The sequence below is a fragment of the Hyaena hyaena genome, unplaced genomic scaffold, assembly GCF_003009895.1.
Source record: "Hyaena hyaena isolate Hyena2069 unplaced genomic scaffold, ASM300989v1 scaffold_11, whole genome shotgun sequence".
In the NCBI taxonomy this organism is placed as follows: domain Eukaryota; kingdom Metazoa; phylum Chordata; class Mammalia; order Carnivora; family Hyaenidae; genus Hyaena; species Hyaena hyaena.
The window spans coordinates 7,400,887-7,428,345 of NW_024080643.1; the positions used below are offsets into that span (position 1 = coordinate 7,400,887).

General features: G+C 42.0%; 1 protein-coding gene across 1 annotated transcript in view; it reads left to right on the top strand.

Moving 5' to 3' along the window:
- MICU2 (mitochondrial calcium uptake 2) overlaps positions 1-27,459 on the top strand; it is a 127,121-nt gene that overhangs the window by 55,430 nt on the left and 44,232 nt on the right. Inside the window, exons 3-6 of the mRNA XM_039255028.1 lie at positions 3,040-3,071; positions 3,187-3,262; positions 16,838-16,885; positions 18,504-18,586. Coding sequence (XP_039110959.1) covers positions 3,040-3,071; positions 3,187-3,262; positions 16,838-16,885; positions 18,504-18,586 — 239 coding nt within the window. The remainder of the gene's footprint in view (positions 1-3,039; positions 3,072-3,186; positions 3,263-16,837; positions 16,886-18,503; positions 18,587-27,459) is intronic.

Consider the following 27,459-nt stretch of genomic DNA (forward strand, 5'->3'; position numbering starts at 1 on the left):
ATAAAGCGTTACAGCCCCCACTCTAGATCTACCTTAGCTGCTGTTTCCCCCGTTCTGTTATTTCCATCTCTGGGTACCTGAATATATATGGAATAGCGACTATATAATAAGACTGGGTTTTTTATGTGTGTGAAAGTAGAAATAATTAAAGAAAAGCAAGAATTTTCCCCTCCTTCCAAAAAACCCTCCCCCCCCCCCAAAAAAAATCCAAAAACCCTGAAGGAAAATTAGATTATTTACAGATGGATTTTATTCTTTATTCCTAACTAGAAAAATGTGTCTAAGTATATTTGGGTATATTTAATAAATGTGTCCTGTTGTCATTGCTGTGAGAAAAACAAAGGTCGTGGCTCATCAGACTGTAGACCAGGCCCCAGGCCTCCTACCCTGCTCTCCCATCTCCGTGGCACAGCACCTGAGCAGGTGGCGTGCCAGCAGGCGCATCTGGGCCAGACACCCCTATGGAGAGACCTGCCAGAGAGTTCTGGGTCTGAGACATCGCAGCCCCTTCTCCTACTCAAGGAAAAGTTTATGAAGTTGCAGAAAGGAAACAAAAGAGATTAGGTGTTCACCCCTGGTAGCTCTGACTTTATTTTTTCTTTTTATCTAAAAATGAATTTGATGTAAGAGAGTGATCCCTTTTTGTCAGCTAAGATAATTTCTGTATCATTTTCTAATTATTGATTCCATTAAAAAATGTTTTTCACAAGACATGCTTATTAGGCACATGGTTTCTCCATTTTGTATAATCAAATGCCTATTCAGGTACCAAGCAGAACTTGTGATCTACATGCAGTAACCGGTGTTGCCTGTCTGGCTACCTCATACTTGATCATTGAGTTCTGAGAAATTTCCCGACGTGCTGAGAGTGGACCACAGGTTCCCAGTTACTACTTTAATAGCGCTCAAGGCATCTAACACCAGGTTTTGAAAATTCTGGGTGAGAATCCTTCATTGCTCATGTTGTGACCTAATTCCTTTTGCACATCAGTAGGCCTCATTTGGTTTATTTGTAAAATGGGGATTATAATTTATCAGCCACTGAAAGGCAAGGATCTGAATAAGAAGACATTCTGGAATCTTTTCTAATTCTTATTCATTCAGTAAATATTGAAATGCTAATCACTGGGCTACCTTAAGGTAAGGGCAGAGATGGAATCTGCCTCGATAGGGTTTTACTAGTTCTTATGTGTGATGCTGGTGTTGTATTTTCAATATATTATCAATTAGTTCGACATTACTCTATTTTATCCATATAGTACTGAATGTTACTAGCTTAGGTGTTTGACATCAAGACTTCAGCGGCAGGGAAGGAAATGCTACCTTCCTTTCTCACTTGGTTTCAAATAAAGGATTGTTTTAAGCTCAAAGATTTTTAAAAGACCAAAAAGAAATGTAGCTATGAAGCAAGTGTAAGACCCCTTAGAAATAATCTTCTTACTTAGAAACCATCCATATTGTCACCTTCTAGATGTCATTTATTACTTCCTAGAATACTTTTTCAGTTGGGTACAGGGATTTCCATCTTTTTGGAAACTAACCTTAATTGTCTAAAAATAAAACTGCATATAGTAATGAATAAATTGAATATGACTTTAAGAAAAGCAATATAAGGTAAGTGAATCATGATTAGTTTCTTTTTTTAATAGAATACACAGAGGTAGATAAAATACATGTATTACATAGTTTTTTGGGATTTGTTATTGGCATTGAATTACCACACATTCACACAAACCCTTGGATTTGTAAATTAAATGATAAGTTTCGTCTATTTGATGATCTAAAGGTATATTAGCACCTAACATTAGAATCTAGGGTTCTTTGTCAATGGGTGACACATAATAGTTTAAAATTATCCAAGAATAGTAACATCTAAGTTTCTATACATGGTCACAGATGTTTCTAAAAATGAGACAGTCATATTCACAGCTACTGTTTTTATAATGCAAAACTAAAATCTTGACAGTTTATTAGTTCCAAATGGTAGAATTCATTCCCAGTAGATTTATAGTGCAAATCAAGCATCCCACCCTACAGAAAAGGCACATTGAAAAAAAACCCGTCACCTAAACTTTCATAGACCGTTTCATTGTACTGAGGGAACCTCATAGGTAAGATAATCTTGAGAGCAGAAAGGGGAGTTTGTGATGCACATGGCTTATATAAGAGACAAAGTGCTGTAAAACATTCTTCGGTATTCCAGATGTATAAATGACTTGAGACTATCGTCAGAATAAGTCTCAATAAAAGAAGCAACTAATTGCTTTAGAATTATAGTGGATAAGAGGGAAATGCTGTACGCAGTACAAAAGATGGCTAAACATCTAGAAGAAGTTTTGTTTAATTTTAGAGAGAGAGAGAGAGCAGGAGAGAGGGGCCGAGGAAGAGAGAGAGAGACAGTCTAAGCAGCCTCCATGCTTGGAGCGTGGAGGCCAACATGGAGCTCAGTCCCGTGTCCCTGGGATCATGACCTGAGCTAAAGTCAAGAGTCAGATTCTCAACTGACTAAGCCACACAGGGGCCTCAAGAATTTTAATTCTCTGTTATCCAATAGGAAATTATTAAAACTAACATTACTTTAGAATGGATAGTCATGTTGGCTAGACTTTTAAGTTAACTGAAGAGCTGTAAACTTAAGAGAACTTTTCAGGGTTCAAAAAGATGGCTTTCTAAAACACAAATGTATTTTTTTAATCAGTGAAAGCAAAAAGACAGAATTTTTAAATCATCTTTATGATTTAAGAATTTATTTATAATGCAGACAACTAAGAGAACTAAAAAAATGATGGTAAGATTTTATATCTGAAGTAGGGTGAGTGAAGTTGAAAAGCAGGTCTTACAAAAACACACAATAATCATTGTGTTTAGACTTGGAATTCTTGGCTCATAACTTTGGTACAAGGACATTAGCTAAATTGACTATGTTTTCTCTTTTATATTTAGTTGTGTATTTTGTCTTTTAAATGATTTTCTTTCTTAGTGGAAGTTGAGTTTTACCAAGGAATATGGATACTAAATAATGTTCCTTTTTTGCTTTAGGTAAAACTTCAGTGAAGAAGCTGAGCAAAAAGGTAAGCAGTATGTATGGGAGAAAGTTCTTTCTTTATTTCTTTTTGTTTATTTTTTGGTAACATAGAAAATGAGCTTCTGTAAGTTAAACTGAAAGATTTTAATGTGTATTCAAAGGGTATCGAGGATATACTGGCAGGAGCCCCACCAGCTCGTTGTGGATCCACCTTTTTTAGAGACCTTGGCGACAAAGGTAATTTCTATTTGTTGTTAAATTTCTATGTATGTGTTTTATTTAACTGGCATATTATTAAGGAATTAAGTTGTGAGGCCTGCATACAGTAGAGAATCTACCAAGAAAGTGTTTTAACATCATGTTCTTTGATAGATGTTTTTAAATCATAGTAAAATTCTCACTAGAATTACAACTTTAAAGTGTGGCGAGGAGGGGTGCCTGGGTGGCTTAGTCGGTTAAGCATCCAACTTTTGCTTAGGTCATGATCTCGCAGTTCGTGGCTTCGAGCCCCGCGTCGGGCTCTGTGCTGACTGCCAGCTCAGAGCCTGGAGCCTGTTTCAGTCTGTGACTCCCTCTCTCTCTGACCCTCCCCTGCTCACGCTGTTTCTCTCTCTCTCTCCTAGAAATAAATAAAAATATTAAAAAAAAAAAAAGTGTGGCGAGGAGATGTGGGGCTGGGTATCTAAGGTAAGAAGAGGAGGCCTCAGAGAGACCCAGAGGAACCCCAGCATGTAAGGGAGGAGAAGAGGAAGCCATGCCCAAGAAAGGGACTGGGGCAGAGTGATCAAAGAAGTGGAGGAGAAATCACGAGAACGTTAACACAGAAGCCCAGAGGAGAGAGTGTTAGGGAAAGAGAAAATTAAGGTCAGAGCACTTGAGAGACCTGCGTGTGAGCAAAAGGAATGAAAGGTCCGTTGCTGGGGGCAGAGACAAGCCAGGGGAGTGCTGGCAAGTGTTAGACCCAGAGACCTGAGCATGCTTCCTGTTGATGAGAGGGAGAGAGAACATGAGAGAAAGGAAGTATGGGTGGCCCAGAACCCTGGAAAATGTGAGAGAAGGGATGGCCTCAGAGCCCAAGCGGGAGGGTCAGCATTGCACAGGGTGCATAGCTTTTCCATCACACCAGCGAGAAAGGATGTATAGGTGGGTGGGTGTTGAATGCAGATTTTGCAAGTTCAGTGGCAAGAAACTGAAGCAGGTCGTTTTGGATAGCTTTGGTTTTCTTTATAAAGTAGGACATGTGGAGAAAGGAGGTTCAAAGTAACTTCTGTGATAAGGAAAGGACCCAACCAGAGAGCTCTAGAGAGCCTCAAGGGACCGGAAGATGGTGTCGGTCGTGAAAGAAGAGCCAGCGGTCAGTGCAGTTGTGGGACAGTTCTCCTGCGGGCCCCATAGAGGGATGGAAATGTTGGACGGTGGTATCAGAGTCAGGGTTTTGCTAAGCAGATGGGAGGGAGAAGAGCCACAGGCTAGGGAGTCACGGCTGTTGAGGGAGAAAGAGGTTCTAAGTACTGAGCCATGGAATCTAAGCAAGATAATGGAGAAGAAAGTCGAATTATAAAAGAAGGTAGAAGGGAGATGAAAAGAGGAAAGTAGAGCAGGGAAGAGAGAGCTGTCAGTGAGGTTGACAAGCAGGTGTTTAGGAGTCCCAGAGCAGAAAAGAACTGGACGTCAAAGAGTCAAGTGTTGAGATTTATGATTTCAGAGATGGAGCGGTTCCGGGTGGTCTCGGGGTTCCCGGTATAGTCCTGGGATTAGATGGCTGAAGCAGAAGGAGGTGGCAAAGTCACCACAGTGAATGTTCTCAAGGCTCTGAGAGACTGTTAGCAGAGAGAAAGACTATGAACCAGGCCCTAAAGCCGTCGGTGACTGGAAGATGAGGAGGGGACAACTTGGTGGATGTCACTAGAAAGAAAAACGGAAAGTGGTCTGGCTGGATGACATTTGCCTCAAAGGAGCAGAAGTTTTTGTCAGAGGTTAGAAGAGAAAAGGTCTGGAATTAGCATTGGAGCAGAGAATTTCAGAGCACAGCGGGAAAGCTTGGGTAAGGGCACAGGAGTGGGGGGTCGGTTGGGTCAAGGAAGATGAAGCACAGAGCAGCGTGCAGTTGTGTAAACAGAGGGTAGGTACCAGTTTGGAAGGGGAGCTGAGGCTGCTGAGGGTAGTTGGACGTCAGCCAGAGGTAGGCGGAACCTTAATCATTCATACTGTAGAGGACGGATTGAAGATGTAGACCTAAGAGGAGCGGATCGCCCCTGAGTTTAAAGTAATAAAGTGACCAGTCAGAATAGAGCGATGACTTGTCAAGCGGCTGGGTAGTGAGTGGATTGAGGAGGAGGGTTTGCAATGACGGTACGAGGCTGTATGCTGAGAGGGGGGAATGCGAATGGAGACAGGAGTGTACCTCTGACAGATACTTTGGTGTTACTGGGTGGTAGATGGACAGGACTTCATGACTGATCGCAGGTGAGCAGGGAGGAGGAAAAAGGCATCGTGTATGAGGCCCAGGTCCCTGGTTTAGGTAAATGATGGTGCCGTTCACCAGGGCGCGGGGGCAGAGGAGGAGTCCACATTTTCTTGCCGTCATCTAAAATGGCACTCGAAGCCACAGTTGCAGATGTGACCACGTAGGAAGCGCTGAGGGCAGAAGAGGCCCTGAGAGAGCAGGTCGGTTTGATGAACAGGTGGAAGAGAGAGGGGCCCCTAAGAGGCACGAGGAATGGTCAGTCAGGGGCTCGCCCAGGGGACTGACCCCCACACGCGGTGCCGCAAGAGCTTCCAAACAAATGCACGTGACCAGTAACAACGTTAACACCTACAAATATTTACTGAGGGCTTCCTGTGTATCAGCGAGTACACTTAGCCCTTTACTTGTATTACTAGGTTCAATCCTCACAACTTTCCTTGGAGGAAGGTACCTTCATTTCATACTCCCATTTTATAGATGAGCTAATTGAGGCACAGGGGGTTTAAGTCACCTGCCCAGAATCATAGACAGGTAGTAAAACATTTCCTAAATAGCATTTAGCTTTGCTCTGCTATCTATTCAAGTCGAATTTCACTTCAGTACGCACCGGTGGGAAATATTTAAATATACTGGTGCAAGTAGGCAGAGGATCTGATCTGCACTGGCCCTTTTCATTCACGGCCCAAAGTCTGTGACAGGCAGACGAAGGGTCCACCCGAAGGTGGTGATGAGTGAGTAACAGGGAATGTTCTCTCCTGTTATCTGAGGAAGGACTTGGAGAATTAAGCTGCAAATGTAATTTCCAAATCAGTGGCTCATGACCCTCTTACTGAGAACAGACTTGTGACCACTTAGCTCAAGAGATTTATGACATTCCCAAATCACCCTTTGTTTCTTCCTTGTTTCTGTATGTCAATGTGAGTTTTAAAATGAGAGTAAGTATATCACATGACATTCCAGAGAGAAGGAAATCGAAACAGGACAAAGGAGGAGGAACATTGGCTCCCAGCTCCATGGGGCAGTAGCAGTCAGACTGCTTATTATTAGCATCAGTTCCTGCCCACACCTCAGTGGGGCAGTGTCTAGACTTCAGTGTTGTTTTACCAGTGTTCCTTACATCACACTGTCTAGTTAGCTGGACTCCAGTCCACCCCACCCCTCACCTGATCCTCCCATCAGCACCACAACATCGCTATGTACTGAAAGACGCTAAAAATCTCCTTACTTTTTTTTAATGGGAATTTACTGGGAGGTAGTCTCTGGGTAGTGAATAAGGGTATATTCTGGATTTGCAGACTTAAAACATTCAGATTTTTCCTGGTTTTAGGACCTCAGGAAGTTACTTAATCTCTTTCACTCTCATTTTCATCGCCTTTAAAACAACATAGTAATGCCTGCCTTTATGGGGTTGTTGGAAGGATGTAATAGAGGAAGATGTTTGTAACATTTATAGTATCTGCTATCAGCTGTAGACACTGATGAAGATCATGGGCTTTAAGCTGGGTTTGGATTCCCACTCCGTCAGCTAACTTGTGCAAGTTAATTTCAGTTTCCTTAGTATGTATGTGCCTGGCACATTGGAAATTTATAACTGATAATATTGGCAGTAATGTAATTGCTGGATGTTTTTTATCAGATGTTAATTGGACCTTGGCCTCTTATTAGTGAATTTATAAATTAAATAATACCTTTTAAATCAGTTAATTAAGGAAATTGTCGTTAATTTGGAACTTTAGCGTGGTCTTAGGTCCCAAGTACCTAACAGTATTTAAACCCCATAAACTGGTATTTCGATCACAGCTACATCTTGGAGGTGTCCTTTCACGACAGACACTTTCTGAAAGCATTTTGAGACTTGAAGAAAATACTATATCTACCAGTTGTGAAACTTGAGTGATCTCTGTAAATACAAACTCAGTTACTTTAAATGTTTTTATAATGTTTATTTATTTTTGAGACAGAGAAGGAGAGACAATCTGAAGCAGGCTCCAGGCTCTGAGCTGTCAGCACAGAGCCTGATGTGGGTGGGACTCAAACCCATGAACCGTGAGATCATGACCTGAGCCGAAGTCACATGCTTAACCGACTGAGCCACCCAAATGCCCCCAAACTCCGTTTGGTTGTATTTTTCCCCTGATGAAAGGAAGTTGGGGCAGGGGGAAGGAGAATTCCAAAATAATTTTGACCTTGAATATTAGAATAAGGAGTAGGTTAATTCAGCATTTGTATCAAGTATTAATTTAAGTATGTAATTTTAGGAATTCTATTAAAAGTTACTCTTAAGGCAAATTCATAAAATAAAAACTGAAGAGAGAAAGTTAAGAGAGGGCACCTGCATGGCTCAGTCAGGTAAGTGTCCTACTTCAGCTCAGGTCATGATCTCATGGTTCGTGAGTTCGAGCCCCACGTCGGGCTCTGTGCTGACAGCTAGCTCAGAGCCCAGAGCCTGCTTCAGATTCTGTGTCTCCCTCTCTCTCTGCCCCTCCCCTGCTCATGCTCTGTCTCTGTTTCTATCTCCCATTCTTGATTTTGGCTCAGGTCATTGTCTCAAGGTTTGTGGGTTCGATTCCAGCATTGGGATTCTCTCTCTCCCTGTTTCTCTGTCCTGTGCACATGCGTGCTCTCTCACTCTCTCTCTTTCAAAATAAATAAACTTCAAAAAATTATTTTAAGAGAAAGATACCTACGAGATAAAAGATTAATCTGTAGTACTCAAGAGAGACTCATTTTCAAGGACCTTAGAAGCACACTTCACTTCTGAAAAGAAGTACCTCTGCAGGCCTCATTCCCCACCATTAACCTTCCACTCTCTGCAGTGCCTGAAATGCCACCTGCTGTCCCAGCCAGACTTCCTTGCCTGTCGGCTTCCTGCTCCTCTGATAAAGCTGTCTCTAAAACTATTCTCATTTTCTGCATTTAGTTACACTGTACTGTCTCTCGTATTTCTAATTAAACCATAAATTCTCTAAGAGGAAAACTCTGTGTGGTCATTTGCCTAGCATGTTGCCTAACATGTTCTCTGGCACATAACAGATACTCATCTAAAATTACATTCCAGGGGCACCTGGGTGGCTCAGTCAGTTAAGCGTCTGACTTCAGCTCAGGTCATGATCTCACAGTTCATGGGTTCAAGCCCCACATCGGGCTCTGTGCTGACAGCTCAGAGCCTGGAGACTGATTCGGATTCTGTGTCTCTCTCTCTCTCTGTCCTTCCCCCGCTCACACTCTGTCTCTCTCTCCTTCAAAAATAAATAAACATTAAAAAAATTAAAATTGTATTCCATGCTGATTACATTTCATGGTAATTAATGTTAACATTAACATGCTGATTACAGATTATTCTGACATATTTCAGTGAGTCTCTTGAATATTTTTGTTACATAATTTGAGTTAGCCATTCTGTGAATTAAAAGTGTGAAGACTACATATTTTTAAAAATATTTTCCAATTAAAACTTTTGGTACCTTATATGGATCTTTTTCCCAGTTATCATTGGTATTACTTACCAACAAAATTAAATCCACTTAGCAATACTGTCATAAATTTTAGAACGAATACATCAGCCATTTATCAGCACCTGTATAAAAGCCTGAAATTATCAAGTAATTTTTTCTTTTTCATTTAGACACTTCCTTTTGATGTAAAAGTTTTCTAAAATATACTAGGTGAAATTTTTGCCCCTACTAGTAACCAACATTTAATCAGTTTAATGACTTACAGCTATTTTATAGAATATTTTTCCTTTTCTTGAACTAGGTAGATACTCTTTAACCTGAAGATATTCAACTATTACCGTGTGTAGTTATTTCAGAGTGCATTACCTATAAAATGAAATCACTTAAATAAACCCGATCTCTGCAGCCTTGAGCACAAAACAGGGTTTTAAATTGCACTTCCTGGCTGTAGATAATAAGGACGTATCTCTACTATCATATTCTGTGTTCACAGTCATGAAAATAATTATTAAAGTTAGTAAAATTCATCATGAAGTGTATTCTATCCTGTGCGCAGAAGAACTTTGTGAATTTTTTTTTAAGACCGAGACAGAGGGGGGCAGGTGGGGGGACGGGGGGGGACGCAGAATCCAAAGCAGGTTCCAGAGCCCCATGCGGGGCTCGAACCCACAACCGTTTACTGGGCCGAAGTCGGACGTTTCACCGACCGAGCCACCCGGGCCCCCGAATTTTGTGAATGTTAAAGGCCTCTCTTTCTTTACACGAAGTGAAGGCAAGAGCGTCCAGGCCGCCGCCCCCTCCGCCCTCGCCGTGTGGCCCCCGCCGAGCCTCGCCGCCTCGGGCCCTTCCGCTCGGTGACGTGCGCACGTCCGCCATGTTGGAGGAGGACCTCGCTCCTGCGCCCCCCGCCCCAGCTCCGTGCCCCGCGTGGTGCTCGCGCGCCCCCGTGCCAGGCAGCGGCCTCCGGTGACCGCCCCGCCCCTGGACCCCTGCTGTCTCGTGGGCTTTGGTCGCCGTCCCAGCGCTTTCCTCCCGCTCCGCGTCCTTCCATGAAACTCAGCCAGAGCCGCCTAAACTGCGGCAACCCGAGCGGCCGTCCTGGTGGCGGGAGTTCGAATGCAGGGGCCGCCTGTCCGCCGTGAGCAAGCCCGTGTCGGGGCTGATGCCCTCGACGGCGAAGTGTAGCAACCTCGGCAGGAGGGCGGCGGCCGCTGGGCGAGGAGGGCGGTGTCCACCTGGAGGGTGACGTGGAGCGGAGATGTCAGAGCGGAAGCAGCCCTTGCCCTCGCGGCGGGGCCGGCGCTCCCGTGTCCCCAGCTGCGGTCACAGGCTTCGTTCTCCGGGCGGCAGTCAGTTCTCCCGCTGCCTTCGCCCCGGGGGAGGGCCAGGGGCTCCCCCCGCAGCACCGCGTCGGACGCGTCGGCAGCGGCGCCCAGGGAAGCGGCGTGTGAGGCCCGCGGCGGGGGGGTGTCTGTCTGCACAGGTGCGTGGGGGGCCGGAGGGAGAGTGTCAGTAGCGCCCCCCGTACGTACATCCTCTCCGTCCGGGGGATACAGTCGGCAGCCCACGCACGCGCCCCCCTTGCGAGTAGTTCGTCCCGGTTCCTCGCACAGCCGGAGCGCCGGCCGCACTCCCAGAAGGAAAAAGGCATTGCACGTTTCCAGGATTTCTAGAAGCATTCGAGGCCAGCGTTCCCGGAGGGCTGGGGAGAAGGCCCTGCCGGCGGACTGTTGGGAAGACCAGCCGGAAGCCCGCAGCCGAAGGCCTGACACTTTCCTGCAGGCGGAGTGCGTCCGGCTGTTAGGGTGAGAAACAGAGAAAAGGGGACAATGAGTGAGAGACAGACTTTAGGACGAACCGGAAGGAATATATGACCGCAAGGATAGCTGACTCAGACGGCGTTCACGAAGCAACACGCGGCCTTGCGTCCCCCCCGCCCCCCCAGCGGCGCGGACGGACGGACGGACGGACGGAGGAGCGGCAGGAGCGGCCTCCGCCGGGGAAGGACTCGTGGGGCCGGGACTCAGCACGACTTCACGACGCCCTCGGGAAAGTAAGCGGCCGCCAGGGGCCTGGGGCCGGGCCCGCCTGCGTTCCACTCGGACGGCCCCCCACACCCCTGCCGCACTCGGCCGAGGACCCGGCGTGCCCAGGCGGGTGTGCGTTCCCCGGGCCCCGGGCGCCCCTGCGCGCACGTGTGCGGCTCTAGCGCCTGCCGCCCCTGTGAAGAGCGGGGAGCCGTCTGTTGGCACAGGCGCAGCGGGGCCAACGCCCGTGCAGCGCCCCCCCCCCACCGTGCCCGAGAGCCAGGGTCCCCAACGCACGCGTCCTCTTTGACGCGACACTCTCCCGGTTCTCTTGGTACCGCCCTTTCTGTCATCAGTTTCCCTTCCTCCTGCTGCGCATCTGCCACGGGTGCTCCCCAGGCAGGATCCGTGCGTGCTGCCCACTCTCAGGTCCCCTTCGGCGTCTCCATGCCCAGCCCGGCTGCTCCCCTGGCCACACCCCGAAGCCTCACTCGCAGTGTCCCTTGCTGGCGCCGCTTTTCACCCAGCGCATCTCTTCCATCCCTTTCTCTCTGCGCTCCCAGCCTTCAGATGCATCCAGATACAGTCTTCCAGTTTTGCCTCCTGGGGATTTATCTTCTTCCTCCTCTCTCCTCCCTGCCTCTGGAGATTTACAGGGAGCAGATCAGGGAAAATACCTTGTGGAGGCTCTAACAACAGTCATTTCATGTTTTTCTCTGAAATGCATGAGTTGAAATGTATACTTTCAACTTAAAGAAAAAATGCTAATTCGAATATTATGGAGATTCAGCAGATACACTTTTTTCACATATACTTCTTTGTTGATTTTTTTATTCCTTTGTTGATAATAATGAAGTCACTTGAAGAAAAATGTAAAATTTAGCTACATTGTGAACAATTTAAAATAATTCTATTTTGCCACATAACACGAATATCAACATTTACATAACTAGCAAAAAATAGTATATCCTTGAAATAAGAAAATAACTCATCCACCACACATCGTTATAAAGAAAAAGATAACTTATCATGCTTTTTTTGCAAGTTCCAAGAAGGCTTTATTACATACAGAGGGGAGAGGTTCAGTCGGCCGTGGCTGCCGCTTCCCTCGCACAGATGGGTGTCCCCACCCTCTTCTTGACGAGCTTGAGGGCACACCTGTCCGTGGAGACCTTGAGCAGCTCCACAGCTCACCGCTTGTAGGGGACAGAGCTGCGCGTCTCCTGGAGATCATGTCCTGCACGGACTCGGTGTGCTTGCCCAGGCGCCCGTGACCGCAGCGGGGCCTCTGCTCGCCCACAGGCTTAGTCACCTTGTGGCCCCTATTGGGGCCCACGGCCAAGGGCTAGTGCAGAACCACGGCTGCTGCTCCTCCGTGGCTCCCGCGGGTACAGCTAGTAGGCATTTTTGTAAACTGGGCAGAGTTATGGGAGCACTTTGGGGGCTCAGCCAGATGATAAGTGCCCAGTTTCACCTCAGGTCATGATCTCACAGTTTGTGGGTTCAAGCCGAGCATCGGGCTCTGTGCTGACAGCTTGGAGCCTAGAGCCTTTTTCGGATTCTGTGTCTCCCTCTCTCTCTCTCTGCCCCTCTCCTGCTCACATTCCATCTCTCTCTCTCAAAAATAAATAAACATTTAAAAAGTTTTTTTAAATTTTAAACAGCAGAATTCTCAGTATAATACAGTTCTTAAAGATGTACTGAATATTAGTTTAAAAATACGTTGTAAGGTATATAAACATGTCCTCATGATAGATGTGTTCATCTCTCTTAGGGAAACAGTTCTCAAAACTGCATTCCACAGCAAGTCACTTTTTAGAATGGTTCCAAATTTAAAATATTTTTAGAGAAGCGTAGTAATTAACAGAATTTAATCATCTCTTCTCGTGGCCCTTCCTTAGGGAGTCATTAACAGATTTTTAAAAGTAATTATTAAAATATTTTCCTATTTGACATGCACTTTTAAAACATTGCCATTGAACCGCATTTAGGTTACAGTTAAATGTAAGATACACATGTTAAACTGTTTCTCCTGTTTTCCAAAGTTCAGTTTCCTTTAAAAGCTGCTCAGGGAGCAGGCGTCTAGGATGCTGTTCAGAACGGCATTGTTCACAGTGTACTTGATGGTGTGGGTGTGCTCGTACCGCCGCAACTCTGTTTATTCAGGCTTCTTATTTAAGTCACCTTGCAAAGAAGGACACTGGCGCTTTCTGTCTCACAAAGCCCCCATTTAGAGGACGTGTGCCCTTGTAGAGAAGAGAAGAGTGAGGCCTCCTGTTGGCACTAAGCCCACGGCAGTCTGGCAATCTGGCCATTTTTCACACTGCCATCTTCCTTTGAAAATTAGAAAAAAAGCTGCTCTCCACTTTTTTGAGGCTGCCAAGGGATGAAATACCTTGATCCTTCAACTAACACGAGAGCAATTCTCCCAGGTACAAGATACGATAAAACACATTTAATTCATTCACTCCCCATATAAATAGCCTGAATATTTTTAAGGAAAAATATCCAAAGACGTACTGTGGGCTTTTTGATTAAAAAAGAAGCACCCTTGCTCCAAAATAAAAACAACCAAGAAGTCGGTAATGCACAAAAATGTAAGTCATTAAAAATATTATTTTAATGTTATTATTTAAATTTAAGATATATGCCTGTAGTTACTTGTAGCTAAACCATTGAATTGCCTGGCTGTAAAGTTGTCACCTGCCTTGCTGTGAACTTGGGCCTGAGTCTGTGTGCTGTTTGATGGGGAGCCATGAGGGCAAATCACTGCCATCACCCTCTGCGGGCGTTCATTCCTCGTGTCTAGGCTGCCACAGTGGCCTTAGTCCCATTGCTTCTTCCACGTGCATGATATTTCTGACAACCAATAACTTTAATTTTCATACTTTCACATTAAGTCTTCATATTCAGCCTTATCTATTACCCCACACCACTTAATTTAAGTTTCATCCATCATTTGAAGACTGTTTTTAGAATTACTTCCTCTGTGACATCTCTCTCTGATTATCTGAACTCTGAAGATGATTTCACATATTTCCAAAGTCTGTCACTTTTACTGTCACTGCCTCTTAGTAATATTTCGCATTTTTTATAAACATTTTTATTCTGGCCTCCTTGATGGAAGTATACAGCACCATCTATTACAGATTCTTGCCAAAAATCCAGCGTGAATATCAGCACACTTCTGGATCCAAGTACTAGTTTGTAGAAAATATAGAAGTTACAGGAACATTTGAAATGACACCAAGAAGATGCAGTCAGCAAAATTCTAGACTCTAAGAAACTTCACAGGACTGATGACTATACATCTTTAACAACTGTGTTAAAAGAGAAGGGGGAAAGAAAAGGGAGAATCCCTAGATTTTTTTAAAGAGATTTTACAGCACAGGGGACAAAAGACAAATTTTAAGCTTTTGTGAATCAAAGTACACTAAAAGAGTGAAAAGGCAACCCACAGGATGGGAGAAAATATTTGCAAATCATATATAGGGGGTTAAAATCCAGTATTTATAAAGGACTCCTGTAACAACGACAACAAAAAAATACCAAACAACCCAACTGAAAGGGAAAGACTGGAATAGACATTTCTTCGGAGAAGATACACATCAACTAATTCCCACATGAAAAGATGCTGCACATCACTAACCACTAGGGAAATGCACATCAAAACCATAATGAGATACCACATAATACCATTATTATCGAGCAAAAAATTAACACGTGTTGGCAAGGATGTGGAGAAACGCAGAGTAACCTCTGCACTGTTGGCAGGAATGGAAAATGGTGCCACCGCTTTTGAAAAAAGCATGGGTGTTACTCAAATTAAACATAGAATGACTATATGATCCAAGAGTTTCCCACTGGGAATATACCCAAAAAAAATTAAAAGCAGAGACTCAAACAGATATTTGTACACCACTGTTTGTAGCAGCACTAATCACAAAATCCAAAGAGTGGAAACAACCCGAATTCCATCAGCAGATGGCAGGTAAACAAAATGCGGCCTTTGCATATAATGGAGCATTATTCAGCCATAAGAAGGATTGGGATTCTGACACATGCTACCATGTGGGTAAACCGTGATGACATGATGCTCAGTGAAATAAGCCAGACACAAAAGGACAAACAAATATTGTATGATTCCATTTATATGAGATTCCTAGTGTAGACAAATTCATAGAGACAGAAAATCGGAGAGAGATTATAGGGACTGGAGGCAGAAGAGAATGGAGTTCATGTTTCATGGGTATGGGGTTTCAGTTTGTGGTGACAAAGTTTTGATAATCGTTGCAACCCAATGTGAACTTCCTTAATACACTGTACATTTAAAAATGACTAAAATGATCAATTTTGTTATTGGTATTTTGCCACAGTAAAAAAACAGGGGGACCTGAGACCCGTTAACCAAGTGCAATGCAAGGTCCTTTCTTGAATCCTGATTTGAAAACACTGGAAAAATTATGTTTCTGATACAGGGACATTTGTCAAAGTTATACGAATTTGATGATATTGAGGAACTGTTGATAATCATTTGGAGGGAGGGAGCTGTCTTTTTAGAGTTACAGCTTGAATTTTCTACCGTGAAAATAATATATGAGATTTGTTTCAAAATAATCCAGTGGGGAGAAGGGAATGAAAAGAGGTATAAACCAAAATCTGCCATGAACTGATAATTACTGAAACTGATATATATAATACAGTTATTCATTATATTCTCTCTACTTTTGTGTATGATTGAAGTTTTCCATAATAGAGGTTTTTTAAATTGTGTATTTCACTATTCTATCAAACTGATGATGCGGAGGGAAAATTTTTTTTTTTAACTTATCAGGAAGCCATGATTTACAAGATACAGTTTATGTATTTATTGCTGTTCATTTCACTGCATCCACATAAAACCAGACACTATCTATTTGAGCAAGAAAGGACAGACGCAGAGCGAGTGGCCAGACACAGAGTTAGCTTCAATTTCAACTTGATCCAGGGCTCAGACATCACCAGCATCCATCTCTCATACCTGCCGGTTAAGGTGAGCTGCATTCTCAGGCCCTGCACACCGGCTGTCTGGCAGTTCCAGGCACTCTTTCCACTGCCTCGCATTCCTGAGTGAAACATTCTCACATCATCAAAGCCCAGGAGGGTTGGCGGAGGGGGAAAAAAAAATGAAGTGGATGATTCAGCATTCTCATCAGAAATTCCGCTCTGAACGACCTGGCTCAGGTCAAGGCCCATCGCAAGTCCCCGCAGCCGGACTAACCAGCGCAGAGTGCTCCTTCGCTCGGGTCAGCTGCTCGCAGGCTCTGCGCGGGTTCCGTGAGGGCACGTGATTGGCGTAGGCCACGCACCATCCAGCGTCAGAGGGGAGAATGGGCACCCACCTGACCTGCGTGGTTGAGAATGCCGTAGGAGTGGTTTCCCAAAGGAAAGTCGGGTTACTGCCGCGAAGATTTAATTCTCTTAAATGATCTAGTTTGGCCTTTGGTATATCAAGACCTCTGTTCCTCTACTGAACGTTTAAATTTGCTTCACTTGAGATATTAATGAGTAGTGATATTTGAGTACAAATTGCATAAAGTGCCATGCAAATAAAACCTGTTCTGGATACCTGATTTTTGCTAGCCAACGTCCTCCCCCCTTTTTATTAGTAACAGTAACCCGATGAAAAAAACCAGTATCTTTTTTTAAGTATTAGTACTGTACCTTACTCTCTACTATAGAAGTTTTCCACTGTACCAGAGAGAGGTAAATTAAAGTAACAATGTGTGTGTTTTTAATTAGGTGAAGTCTCTGTGTAGTATCTATGTGTAATTACTTCTAAACTAAGACTTATTTTCTGATGTTTTTATTTTCTCTCTTTCAGGGTTGATATCTTATACTGAGTATCTTTTCTTGCTTACAATCCTCACCAGTAAGTATCCCACAGTTTTTCTCTATGAACATGTGGAATTCTCTGTTCTTGCCAAACAGTGTTTTGGAAGTTTGGTATTTATGTCTTTTTATCATGAAAATTGTCATTGCCATCTTAGTTTCTGTGTCAACAAAATGATGCTGTTGGATGAGATTATCTCTCCTGCCTCTCTTGTACTGTGGCTCCGCATAACTTTGTCTCCTTAAAAGATTTGTTGAACAGAAGAATGAGACTTAGCTTTCACATATTTAAAAACCATCAGTAGATATTCTTCAAACTTCCTGATCGGTACTCTCCAGACTGGTCATGAAAATCCAGGAACCAGTGAGAAACTTCCACAGCTTGGAGCAGAGTAAGGAAATATAGCAACTAAATGCAACATGATTTCTTTCTTTCTTTTTTCTAACGTTTATTTATTTTTGAGAGAGAGAGCACAAACAGGGGAGGGGCAGGGAGAGAGGGAAACACAGAATCCAAAGCAAGCTCCAGGCTCCGAACTGTCAGCACAGAGCCAGATGCAGGTCTCAAACTCATGAATCGTGAGATCGTGACCTGAGCCGAAGTCAGACGCTTAACCAACTGAGCCACCCAGGCGCCCCCAACATGATTTGTTATATATGATCCTAAAATAGAAAAATAGCATTGATGGAAAAACATGAAATCCAAATAAAGTCTGTAGTTCGATTGAAAATACTATTACCAGTGTTAATTTCTTAGGTTTGACAATGATAGTGTGGTTACATAACATGTTAACATTAGAGGAAGCTGGGTGAAGAATATGAGAACTCAGTATACTATCTTTACAACATTTCTTAGGTCTAAAATTATTTCAAAATAAAGTTGGGTTTTTTAATGTTTATTTTTAAGAGAGGGAAAGGGAGGGAGAGCAAGCAGGGGAGGGGCAAAGAGAGAGGGAGACACAGAATCCGAAGCAGGCCCCAGGCTCTGGGCTGTCAGCACAGAGCCTCATGTGGGGCTCAAACCCACGAACAGTGAGATCATGACCCGAGCTGAAGTCAGAGGCTCTACTGACTGAGCCACCCGGGCACCCCTCAAAATAAAAGTTTTTTAAAAACTGTACTCTGTGAGGGGCGCCAGTTGGTTAAGCATCCGACTCTAAATATCGGCTCAGGTCATGATCTTGCGGTCATGAGATCGAGCTTCGTGTCATGCTCCACACTGAGTCTGGAGCCTGCGTGGGATTCTCTCCCTCACTCTCTCTCTGCTCTTCCCCTGCTTGCTCGCTCTTGCTCACTCGCTCTCTCTCAAATAAACCTAAAAAACAAAAACCCTACTCTGAGAAAGGGAAATTAAGAGTAATAATCAGTATGAAAATAGCCAAGCTACTATGAGAATTTAGGAAAGCCCTGGTAGACTTAAATAAAGTTCTCAAATTAATTTTCCTTTGAGAAGCAGAGCATCTAATAGCAGAACAGTACTCCTATGGAAATAGATCAGCCCTTGAAAATTGTTATAAGAAGAGTTCATTTTTCTCTGTTGAAGAGCTTACATAATAGTTTCTAGAAGCTTTTTTTTCAAATTTGAAGACCTATGGCTTAGCAGATAATTTGCATTTCACCAACATTTAAATAACTACTCACTCTTCACTTAATTGCAGAACCCCATACTGGGTTTCATGTTGCTTTTAAAATGCTGGATGCAGATGGTAATGAGATGGTTGAGAAAAAGGAATTTTTTAAGGTAAGTAGATTCTACTTATTTTTGGCTTATAAAACACTTGGGTGCTTGTGTGATTTTACATTTCCATTAAAATCAAAACTATATCCACTGCTTACATATGCAGTGTCAAGAAATCATTTATACATTCAGAAGTGTTAAATTTTCCGTAGTACAGCCTTGAGGGAAACTGTTAAGGAACAAAGTGTAAGATTCCTATGGGAGAAATCAATGTAAGCATCTACATTTTTTAGGGTTTTGTTTTTTATGATAATGATAATGATAATACAAGAGAAAGGACTTCATAGATATGTTCAGAATTACTCTTATACACCCTCACCCCGCAAAAAGGAACAAGAAAAATAAAAACTTAAACCTTCATAAAGAATAGGGGGAAAAATGAAAAAGCTGCAATAGGTATAAATGGGTGCACATTTTCCAGGAATTTGCCAAGGCTGATATTTGCAGTGCTGGAAATATGTTCAAGTGAAAATGTGTTTCCGAGACAACCCCAGGACACGTGAGCAGTCAGTTTTACTCCAGTCCAAGAATGTTGATGGTAATATTAAAAACTAGCTCAGGGTGCATGAACTGTTGAGTACGTGCCAGTTAGAGTTAAATGTTTTTAGTCTGTTAGAGTGTTTTGTAGAGTAAATAATAAAATGTAAATATGTAACACACTGCCTTGTACATTCTAACTTCCTAGAACTATCATCGATAATGAGTACATACATAAATGACTGACCTTTTTTTTTTTTAAGCCTTTAAGACCTGAAGCAAATGGATTCTTTTACATCTAGGAATGTGAAAGAAACACACATTTTAGAAAACAAAATTTGGCAGCTTCTTAATGTATACTTAGCATATGACCTGGCAATTCTGCTCCTATGTATTTAGTCAAAGAAATAAAACATGTTCACCCGAAGACCTGGCTATGAATGTTCGTAACAGCTTCATTCATAATAGCCCCAAGCTGTAGACAACCCAAGTGTTCACCCAGTGCCGAGATAAACAAATTGCCTGCATACAGTAAAATACTGCTCAGCAGTGTAAGGAGCGAACTAGCGATAAGTGCACCGTGGATGATCAGCCTGAAACGGGTGTACACAGGGCGCCACTGCCTGGATGTGAGCCTCTAGAAAAGGACCACATCTGCACTCACAGACAGCAGATCAGTGGCCGCCTGGGGCTGACAGGGAGTGAGGAATTGACTGCAGCTCCCGTGAGGCAGCCTCCGGAAGCACTAGAAGCATTTTGGATCTGGTTAGGGTGGTGGTGACATGGGTGTATAAATTTGTCAGAACTCATCAAACTGTATGTTTAAACAAGTATATTGTATCATCATATAAATTATACCTCAGTAACCCCTTTGACAAGGTTCCACACCACAGGCTTTGCAAATTTAATTACTAAGATATTTGGTTTTATATATAAGAAACTGTCTCAAAGACTAGAAGCAAAGGACATAGCAAAAGTTCTAATCAGAGAATAAATTTATAAAACAATGCAGGGCACCTGGGTGGCTCATCACTTAAGTGTCCAACTTTGGCTCAGGTCATGATCTAACCGTTCGTGGGTTCAAGCCCCACATCGGGCTGTGTGCTGACAGCTCAGAACCTGGAGCTGCTTGGGATTCTGTTTCTCCCTCCCTCTCTGCCCCTCCCCTGCTGGCACACTGGGGTGTGTGCGCACGCTCTCTCTCTCTCTGTCTGTCTCAAAAAAGTAAATATTAAAAAATTTTTTTCAATTTATAAAACAGTGGGATCCTACAAAAAATAGGCTTATACATATTTAACATTTTTGGAAATCTGGAAGAGGGTATAAAGAGTGCATAAATGTTAGCATACAGGGGAAACTAAGGTAAATGACATGAACACCTGTGTGAGAAAGCAGTAAAGTAGCAGAGGAAATTCTCAGTGTTTTAAACTGTAGAATCCATCTTTACCTAACGTGGCCGCTATCAGTTAAAGACAGGTATGAAGCAGAATCCTTCACAATTTTTGTGATATTTCCCCACTCTTTGCAGACATACCCCAACTAATTAGAAGTAGTGTCCCTGTATAACACAATTCTAAAGTATTCCTCTCACATTTTTATTGCAGCAACTCTTTTCAGACTCATTTTTCATTGATACAAATATTTGCATTGTTGCAAATGAACTTCACATATACCCCTTTCTTGAATCGAGGCCCATTAACCCAGGGAAGCAAGCTGAGCACCAGAACAAGAATGGAGGCAGCCGCCCCACCGTGGCGTCCTTGACATCACAGCTTCTGGTGGGGCCTGGCGGCTCACTCATTTCAGGGTGTTGCCAGACATAAGAGACTAAATTTTGATGCTTTTATATTTGAAGTTTATATCACCATTCAAAAAAAAAAAAAAACTCACAAACTGTCTTCTGTGCTCAGTGCTTCCATTTCAGGCTCTTCTGGTGTCTTTCACCAAGTTCAGTTTCTTTGAAGCTACATTCTCAAGGCAAAAAAAAAAAAAAAAAGTCCTAGTGTCCCCAAGTAGGTAACTTCTACCTTCAGCTTTCTGGTGCAGAAAACCCCATTACTTCACAGTAATATTTAATTAAATAATTACAGTAACAAGTGCAATGAGCATAACTGGTTTGGAAACAGACAAAAATGAGAGAAGATATTGAGCTCAACTGCTGAGAGCAGGAATATGCATGCAAGCTTGAGACTGGCCAGGAGCTTACTGGGAATATCCATCCCTGAGTTCTGCAGGGGCACTAGGGAACATTGATTAATCTGCTGAATTGGTTAGGTTTTTTTCTTTTTGCTACATTTTATTTGAGGAAAAAGAACCCAGTATACGAGTATAGGAACTTAAATTCTAGAATATCTAGAAAGGAATGAATTCATCATAACCATAGCCTACCCTCAATATTTGAGACCAGTATGTTGGTATACAATTCTCAAAGGTCTCCTGAAACACAGAAAATATACCCTCACACTAAAACAGACACCTTTGGATTTTTGTGTGGTTAGGTGTGCTTCACAAAACACAGAGAAGGTTCAACAGAAGAACAACTGAAATAATGGGAGGTGAGAGGCTTCTTTATGAGGATCCATCTTAAAAATAGGTATCATGGAAAGACTAAATGTATGATCTTACTTCTAGGTAGAATCTAACAAAAAATCAGACTCCTAGAAATAGATCAGGTTACCAGAGGCAGGGTTGGGAATTGAAGGAAGGTGGTCAGAAGGTACAAACTTCTGGCTAGAAGATAAGTACAAGAGGTATAATGTGCATCATGATGACCGTAGTACACGCACAGCAAGTGGTTAGAAGAGGAAATCCTAGCAGTTATCATAACAAGGAGAAAAGATTTATCTTGCCTTTTTTTTTTTTTTGCATGTGTATGAGATGATGGATATTAACTAAATTTACTACAGTAATCATTTCAGAGCACCTCTAAGTCAAATCGTGCTGTACACAGTGAGGTATATCAGTTATATCTCAATACAGCTGGAAAAAGATAAGACTCGTGGAGGTCTCCCTCTCTCTCTCTGCCCCTCCCCTGCTTGTGCTCTGTCTCTCTCAAAAATTAATAATAAAAAAAATTTTTTTAATTAAGATATCACTAGTTTCTTATCACTGGTATCAGTGAGATCTTTCGGTCAGTTCTAGTCATCTAGTTTTTCTGCCAGTCTCCACTGTACTGGGAAAACAGGCAACAAAGCTTGTTAAAATTGTGTATAAAATATAGAATCTATACCTGGACGCTCCAGTAAAGTAGCCAGTAGCCACATGTAGCTCTGGGGCCCTTGAAATTTGGCTTGTGGCCAGAAAATTTGAGTTTTCAAATTTTAATTAATATAGAATTTAAATTTAAATAAAAACTTAAAATTTAATTCTTTGGGTATTAAGAAATTTTTACATATATTTGAAGATAGCTGCGTTTACAGAACTCCTTTTAAATTGTAAATTTTATGAAATCTGAACGCAGATCAAATATTTCCAATGAAATGTAACACCTAAGTTGAGATTGTTCTGTAAATGTAAAATACACACTGGGTTTTGAAGAAAAGAGAAAGGAATGTAAAATATCTCGATTTTTATATTGAATACTTGATGAAATATGGGATATTCCTTTCCATTTTTTTTACTTTTTTGAATGTGGCTACTCAAAAATTTAAAATTACTTTTGTGGTTCCTTTATATTTCTTTGGACAGCACTGCTTTAGAATATACAAGACTATAAATTCTGAGAAAGTTTCGTATATATTTTATTATATGCCCCTTAAAACAATTGTTTCAAATGCTGAAAAAGATTTTTTGTATGCATGGGTTTACAACTTACTTAAGAAAGCTGGAGGGTTCCAGAGGATTGAAGTTGCCTAAGTACACTTGTAGATATGTGAAGTGTTACTTACTGTGTAGAGAAACAGGTAGTAGTCTTACAGAAATCACCTTCTTGAAGTGGTAAACGTTAAAAGTAACAGAAAATTATGGAGAAAAGTTTCTATAACAGAAAGTTACAGAGTTTAAGTAACTGCTTAAAGAATATTGGGAATGTTTCACATATTCAAAACACGTGGTTTGAAAAGATAGAAATTGTTTCATTATAACATCATTGCGAACAAGTGTTAGCAAATCTGTTCTTACCAAAGAATCGGTATGAATAAAGTTTATCATTGCAGAGCAATGGCGGTGAAAGCAGCCTGGAATTCGACCGAGTAGTTGAACGTGGTATTTTGTTTGTTTGTTTAATATTTGTTTATTTTTGAGAAGAGAGAGCATGAGCAGGGGAAGAGCAGAAAGAGAGGGAGACACAATCTGAAACAAGCTCCAGGTTCTGAGCTGTCAGCACAGAGCCTGATGCGGGTCTCGAACCAACGAACTGCGAGACCATGACCTGAGCCAAAGTCAGACGCTTAACCGACTGAGCAACCCAGGCTCCACAAGGGTGGTTTTAAATGGACAAAATGGAAAACCAAAACCAAAACAAGAATTTCCAGATATCATGGCTCTTACTTAGGTCCTCAGATAAAAAATACTCAAAAAGCAAGCAGGAAAGGAAATATCAGGTAGTCATCATAAATTTATCTTTAAATTCAATTTCATTTAGGCTAAGGAAAGCAGAAATAACCGTATTGCTCTATTTAGCATCAACAGTGATTAAATGACCATTACTAGGTCCCTTGGGGAAATAAACTTTATAAAATACAGACCACTGTAAAAGCATTGCTTCTGTTCTTATGTGCACCTCAGAGGCAGAACCCCCTAATGAGAACTGTACGTTGCTGTCAGGAGAAACCAGCAGACAGTTGTTATGAAGATAATTGCGCTTCAGTGTTCCACCACTCATCTCTGTCCACAGTATGAAAGCTGAGTTAGAAGAGATTGGAGGTAGGAGGCTTGTTAAGCTATTACCATAGTCCAGTTTACAGCTGTGGATGAAAAGTAGGAAATACAGTCAAGACATGCTGTGGAATAGGCTCTGTAGAACCTGGTTTCCAGCTGGATTGGAGAGATGAGGGTTAAGGAGACGTAGAGGTCACTCCTTTTTCCAGCCAGCCTAACTAGGAAGTATGATAGTACTAACTGATCCAAGAGAAAAGAAGACTAGTTCTTATGGAGGTTTGGTTACGTTCAACATATATGTTACATTATTGCATCTTTACAGCAACCTACAAAGTAAGTAGCAGTATCCCCATTTTAAATATAAAATTGATAGGGGCGCCTGGGTGGCTTAGTCGGTTAAGCGTCCAACTTTCGCTTAGGTCATGATCTCACGGTTCGTGGGTTCGAGCCCCGCGTCGGGCTCTGTGCTGACTGCCAGCTCAGAGCCTGGAGCCTGTTTCAGTCTGTGACTCCCTCTCTCTCTGACCCTCCCCTGCTCACGCTCTCTCTCTCTCTAGAAATAAAAAAAAAAAACCTTAAAAAAAAATTAAAATATAAAATTGATAGTATTGTAGCCATGATTTGATTCCAGTCCATCCAGTTCTACAGCCCTGCTCTTTCCTCAGTGTTAGCCTGCCTCATTGAAGGAGAATGCAAAAGAAGACTGGGTTGAAAAAGATCTTAACTCTGAGATTGGAAGTGTTGACCTTTATAAACTTTGGGGCCATCCCTGTAGAGATAGACATGAGTAGCAGGCAACTGTCTGGACATAAGAATGTAGCCAGGATTAGGAAGCATCCTGATGGAGGTGATCATTAAGTCATGAGAGTACATGACCTAAAGGGGAGAATGTAGCGTGAAGAGGGATAAGATCAGAGTCTTGGAAAACAATTGCATTTAGAAGGTCAAGCTGAAATTGAGAAGACAATGAAATTGAGAAGGAGCAGAGTACAGAAGAAATTTTAAAAATTTCAGAAAGTGCAGGATAATGGAACTAGGGAGGAAAAGAGCAAGAATGAAGTAATGTTTAATATCAAACTTTCTAAAAGTGGTCAGGTTGGATAGCAGCAGAGTAGAGAACTTGAATTTTGTAGATCTTTGGGAACCATTACAGAAGCAGTTTGAAAATAGTGGTCGGGACCAATGCCATAGAGCAAAGGACTAAAGAGCGGATAGGAAATGCAAAATCGATTGGAGGAGTTAAGATGGCAGAGTAGCAGGGAGACCCTGGGCTTGCCTCATCCCTCAAGCACAGCTGGATCAACACCAAATCATTTTGCACACCTAGGAAACAATCTGAGGATTAAGAAAACAGTCTGTGTAATTTGAGGGAGAGAACCTGGCAGGCTTATTTTAACAAACGAATCAAAGCAACCTCGTTGAAAGTCCAAACACTACCCTCTGCAAGCAGGGAGGAGTTCTGCAGAGGACTGACCTCAGGGAAAGAACAGCCAAATCACAGTAGCAAAGTGCAGACAACTCACACCATAAAACACTTTCTGAAGTGCCAGGCCCTGGACAGTGTATGGCCCCTTCTTAAGATAGCATTACTCTGGGAGCAGGAAACATAACAAGCTTTCATAACACACACCAAGACAGAAACCTAGATAAAATGACAAGATGGAGGAATCCCCCTCTCCCCCCACCAAAGAAAGATCAAGAATAAACCACAGTCTGCTCAAAACAGATATAAGCATTACATCTGAACAAGTATTTAGAACATTAGTCATAAGGATAATACCTGTGCTTGAAAAAAGCATAGAAGACACCAGAGAAACCCTTGCTGCAGAGATAAAAGATCTTAAAACTAGCCTGACCAAAATAATAATGCTATAACTGAGTTGCAAAACAAACTGGATGTAATCTCAATGAAGATGGAAGAAGCAAAGGAACAAATGGGTGATATAGAAGATAAAATTATGGAAAATAATGAAGCTGAAAAGAGAGAAAAGTATTCAATCATGAATATATACTTAGGGAACTCAGCAAGTCCATGAAGTACAATAATATTCATATCATACCAGTCCCAGAAAAAGAAGAAGAGCCAGGAAAAAGGGAGAGAAGGTTTATTTGAACAAATTATAAAACTGATAACTTCCCTAATCTGGGGAAGGAATAGGCATTCACATCCAAGAGGCACAGAGAACTCTCCTGAAAATCAACAGAACAGGTCAGTACCAAGACATATCAGTGAAACTTGCAAAATACAAAGATAAAGAGAGAAAGGGAAAAGACCCTTAACCTACAAGGGGACAAGACCCTTAACGTACAAGGGTAGACACATAAGGGTTAGCAGCAGACCTGCCCACAGAAACCTGGCAGACCAGAAGGGTGTGGTATGATATACTCACCATGCTAACTGGGGAAAATATGCATCCAGGAATACTCTATCCAACAAAGCTGTCATTCAGAATAGAAAGAGATAAAGAGTTTCCAAGACAAACAAAAACTAAAAGAGTTTGTAAACATTAAACCAGCTCTATAAAAATTATTAAAGGGGACCCTTGGAGTGGGAGAGAGAGACCAAAAGCAACCAAGACCAGAAAGGACCGGAGATGACCTACAGGAATACAGCTTTCAAGGTAATACAATGGCACTGATTTCATACCTTCAGTAATTACTCTGAATGTAAGTTGACTAAATACTCCAATCAGAAGACATAGGGTATCAGAATGGATTTAAAAAACAAGACCCATCGATACGCTGCTTACAGTAGACTCATTTTAGACCCAAAGACACCTCCAGATTGAAAGTGAGGGGATGGAGAACTGTTTTTCATTCTAATGGGCATCAAAAGAAAGCTGAAGTAGCCATACTTATGTCAGACAAACAAGATTTTAGACCAAAGACTGTAATAAGAGTTGAAGAAGGGCACTGAATCCTAATAAAGGGATCTACTCAACGGGAATATCTAACAGTTCTAAATATTTATACCCCACACATGCAAGCAGCCAAATATACAAATCAATTAATAACAAACTTAAAGAAACTCACTGATAATAATATAGTAATAGTAGGGCACTTTAACACCCCATTTTTAGCAATGGACAGATCATCTAAGCAGATCATCAAGGAAACAATGGCTTTGAACAACACACTGGACCAGGTGGACTTAACAAATAATTTCAGAGTATTTTATCCTAAAGTAGCACAATACAAATTCTTTTCAACTTCACATAGAAAATTGTCCAGAATAGATCACAAACTGGGTCACAAATCCGGCCTCAACCAGTACAAGATAGAGATCATACCATACATATTTTGAGACCACAGTGCTGTGGAACTTGAAGTCAGTCGCAAGAAAAAAATTTGGAAAGTCCACAAATAACTTGGAGGTTAAAGAACGTCCTATGAAAGAATGAATAGGTTAACCAGGAAATTAAAGAAGAAATTAAGTTAAAAATACATGAGAGTAATTGAAAATGAAAAGACAACAGTCCAAAATCTTTGGAATGTAGCAAAGGCAGTCATAAGAGGAAAGTATGTAGCAATACAGGCCATGGCTCAAGAAGCAAAAGTCTCAAACTCACAACCTAACCTTC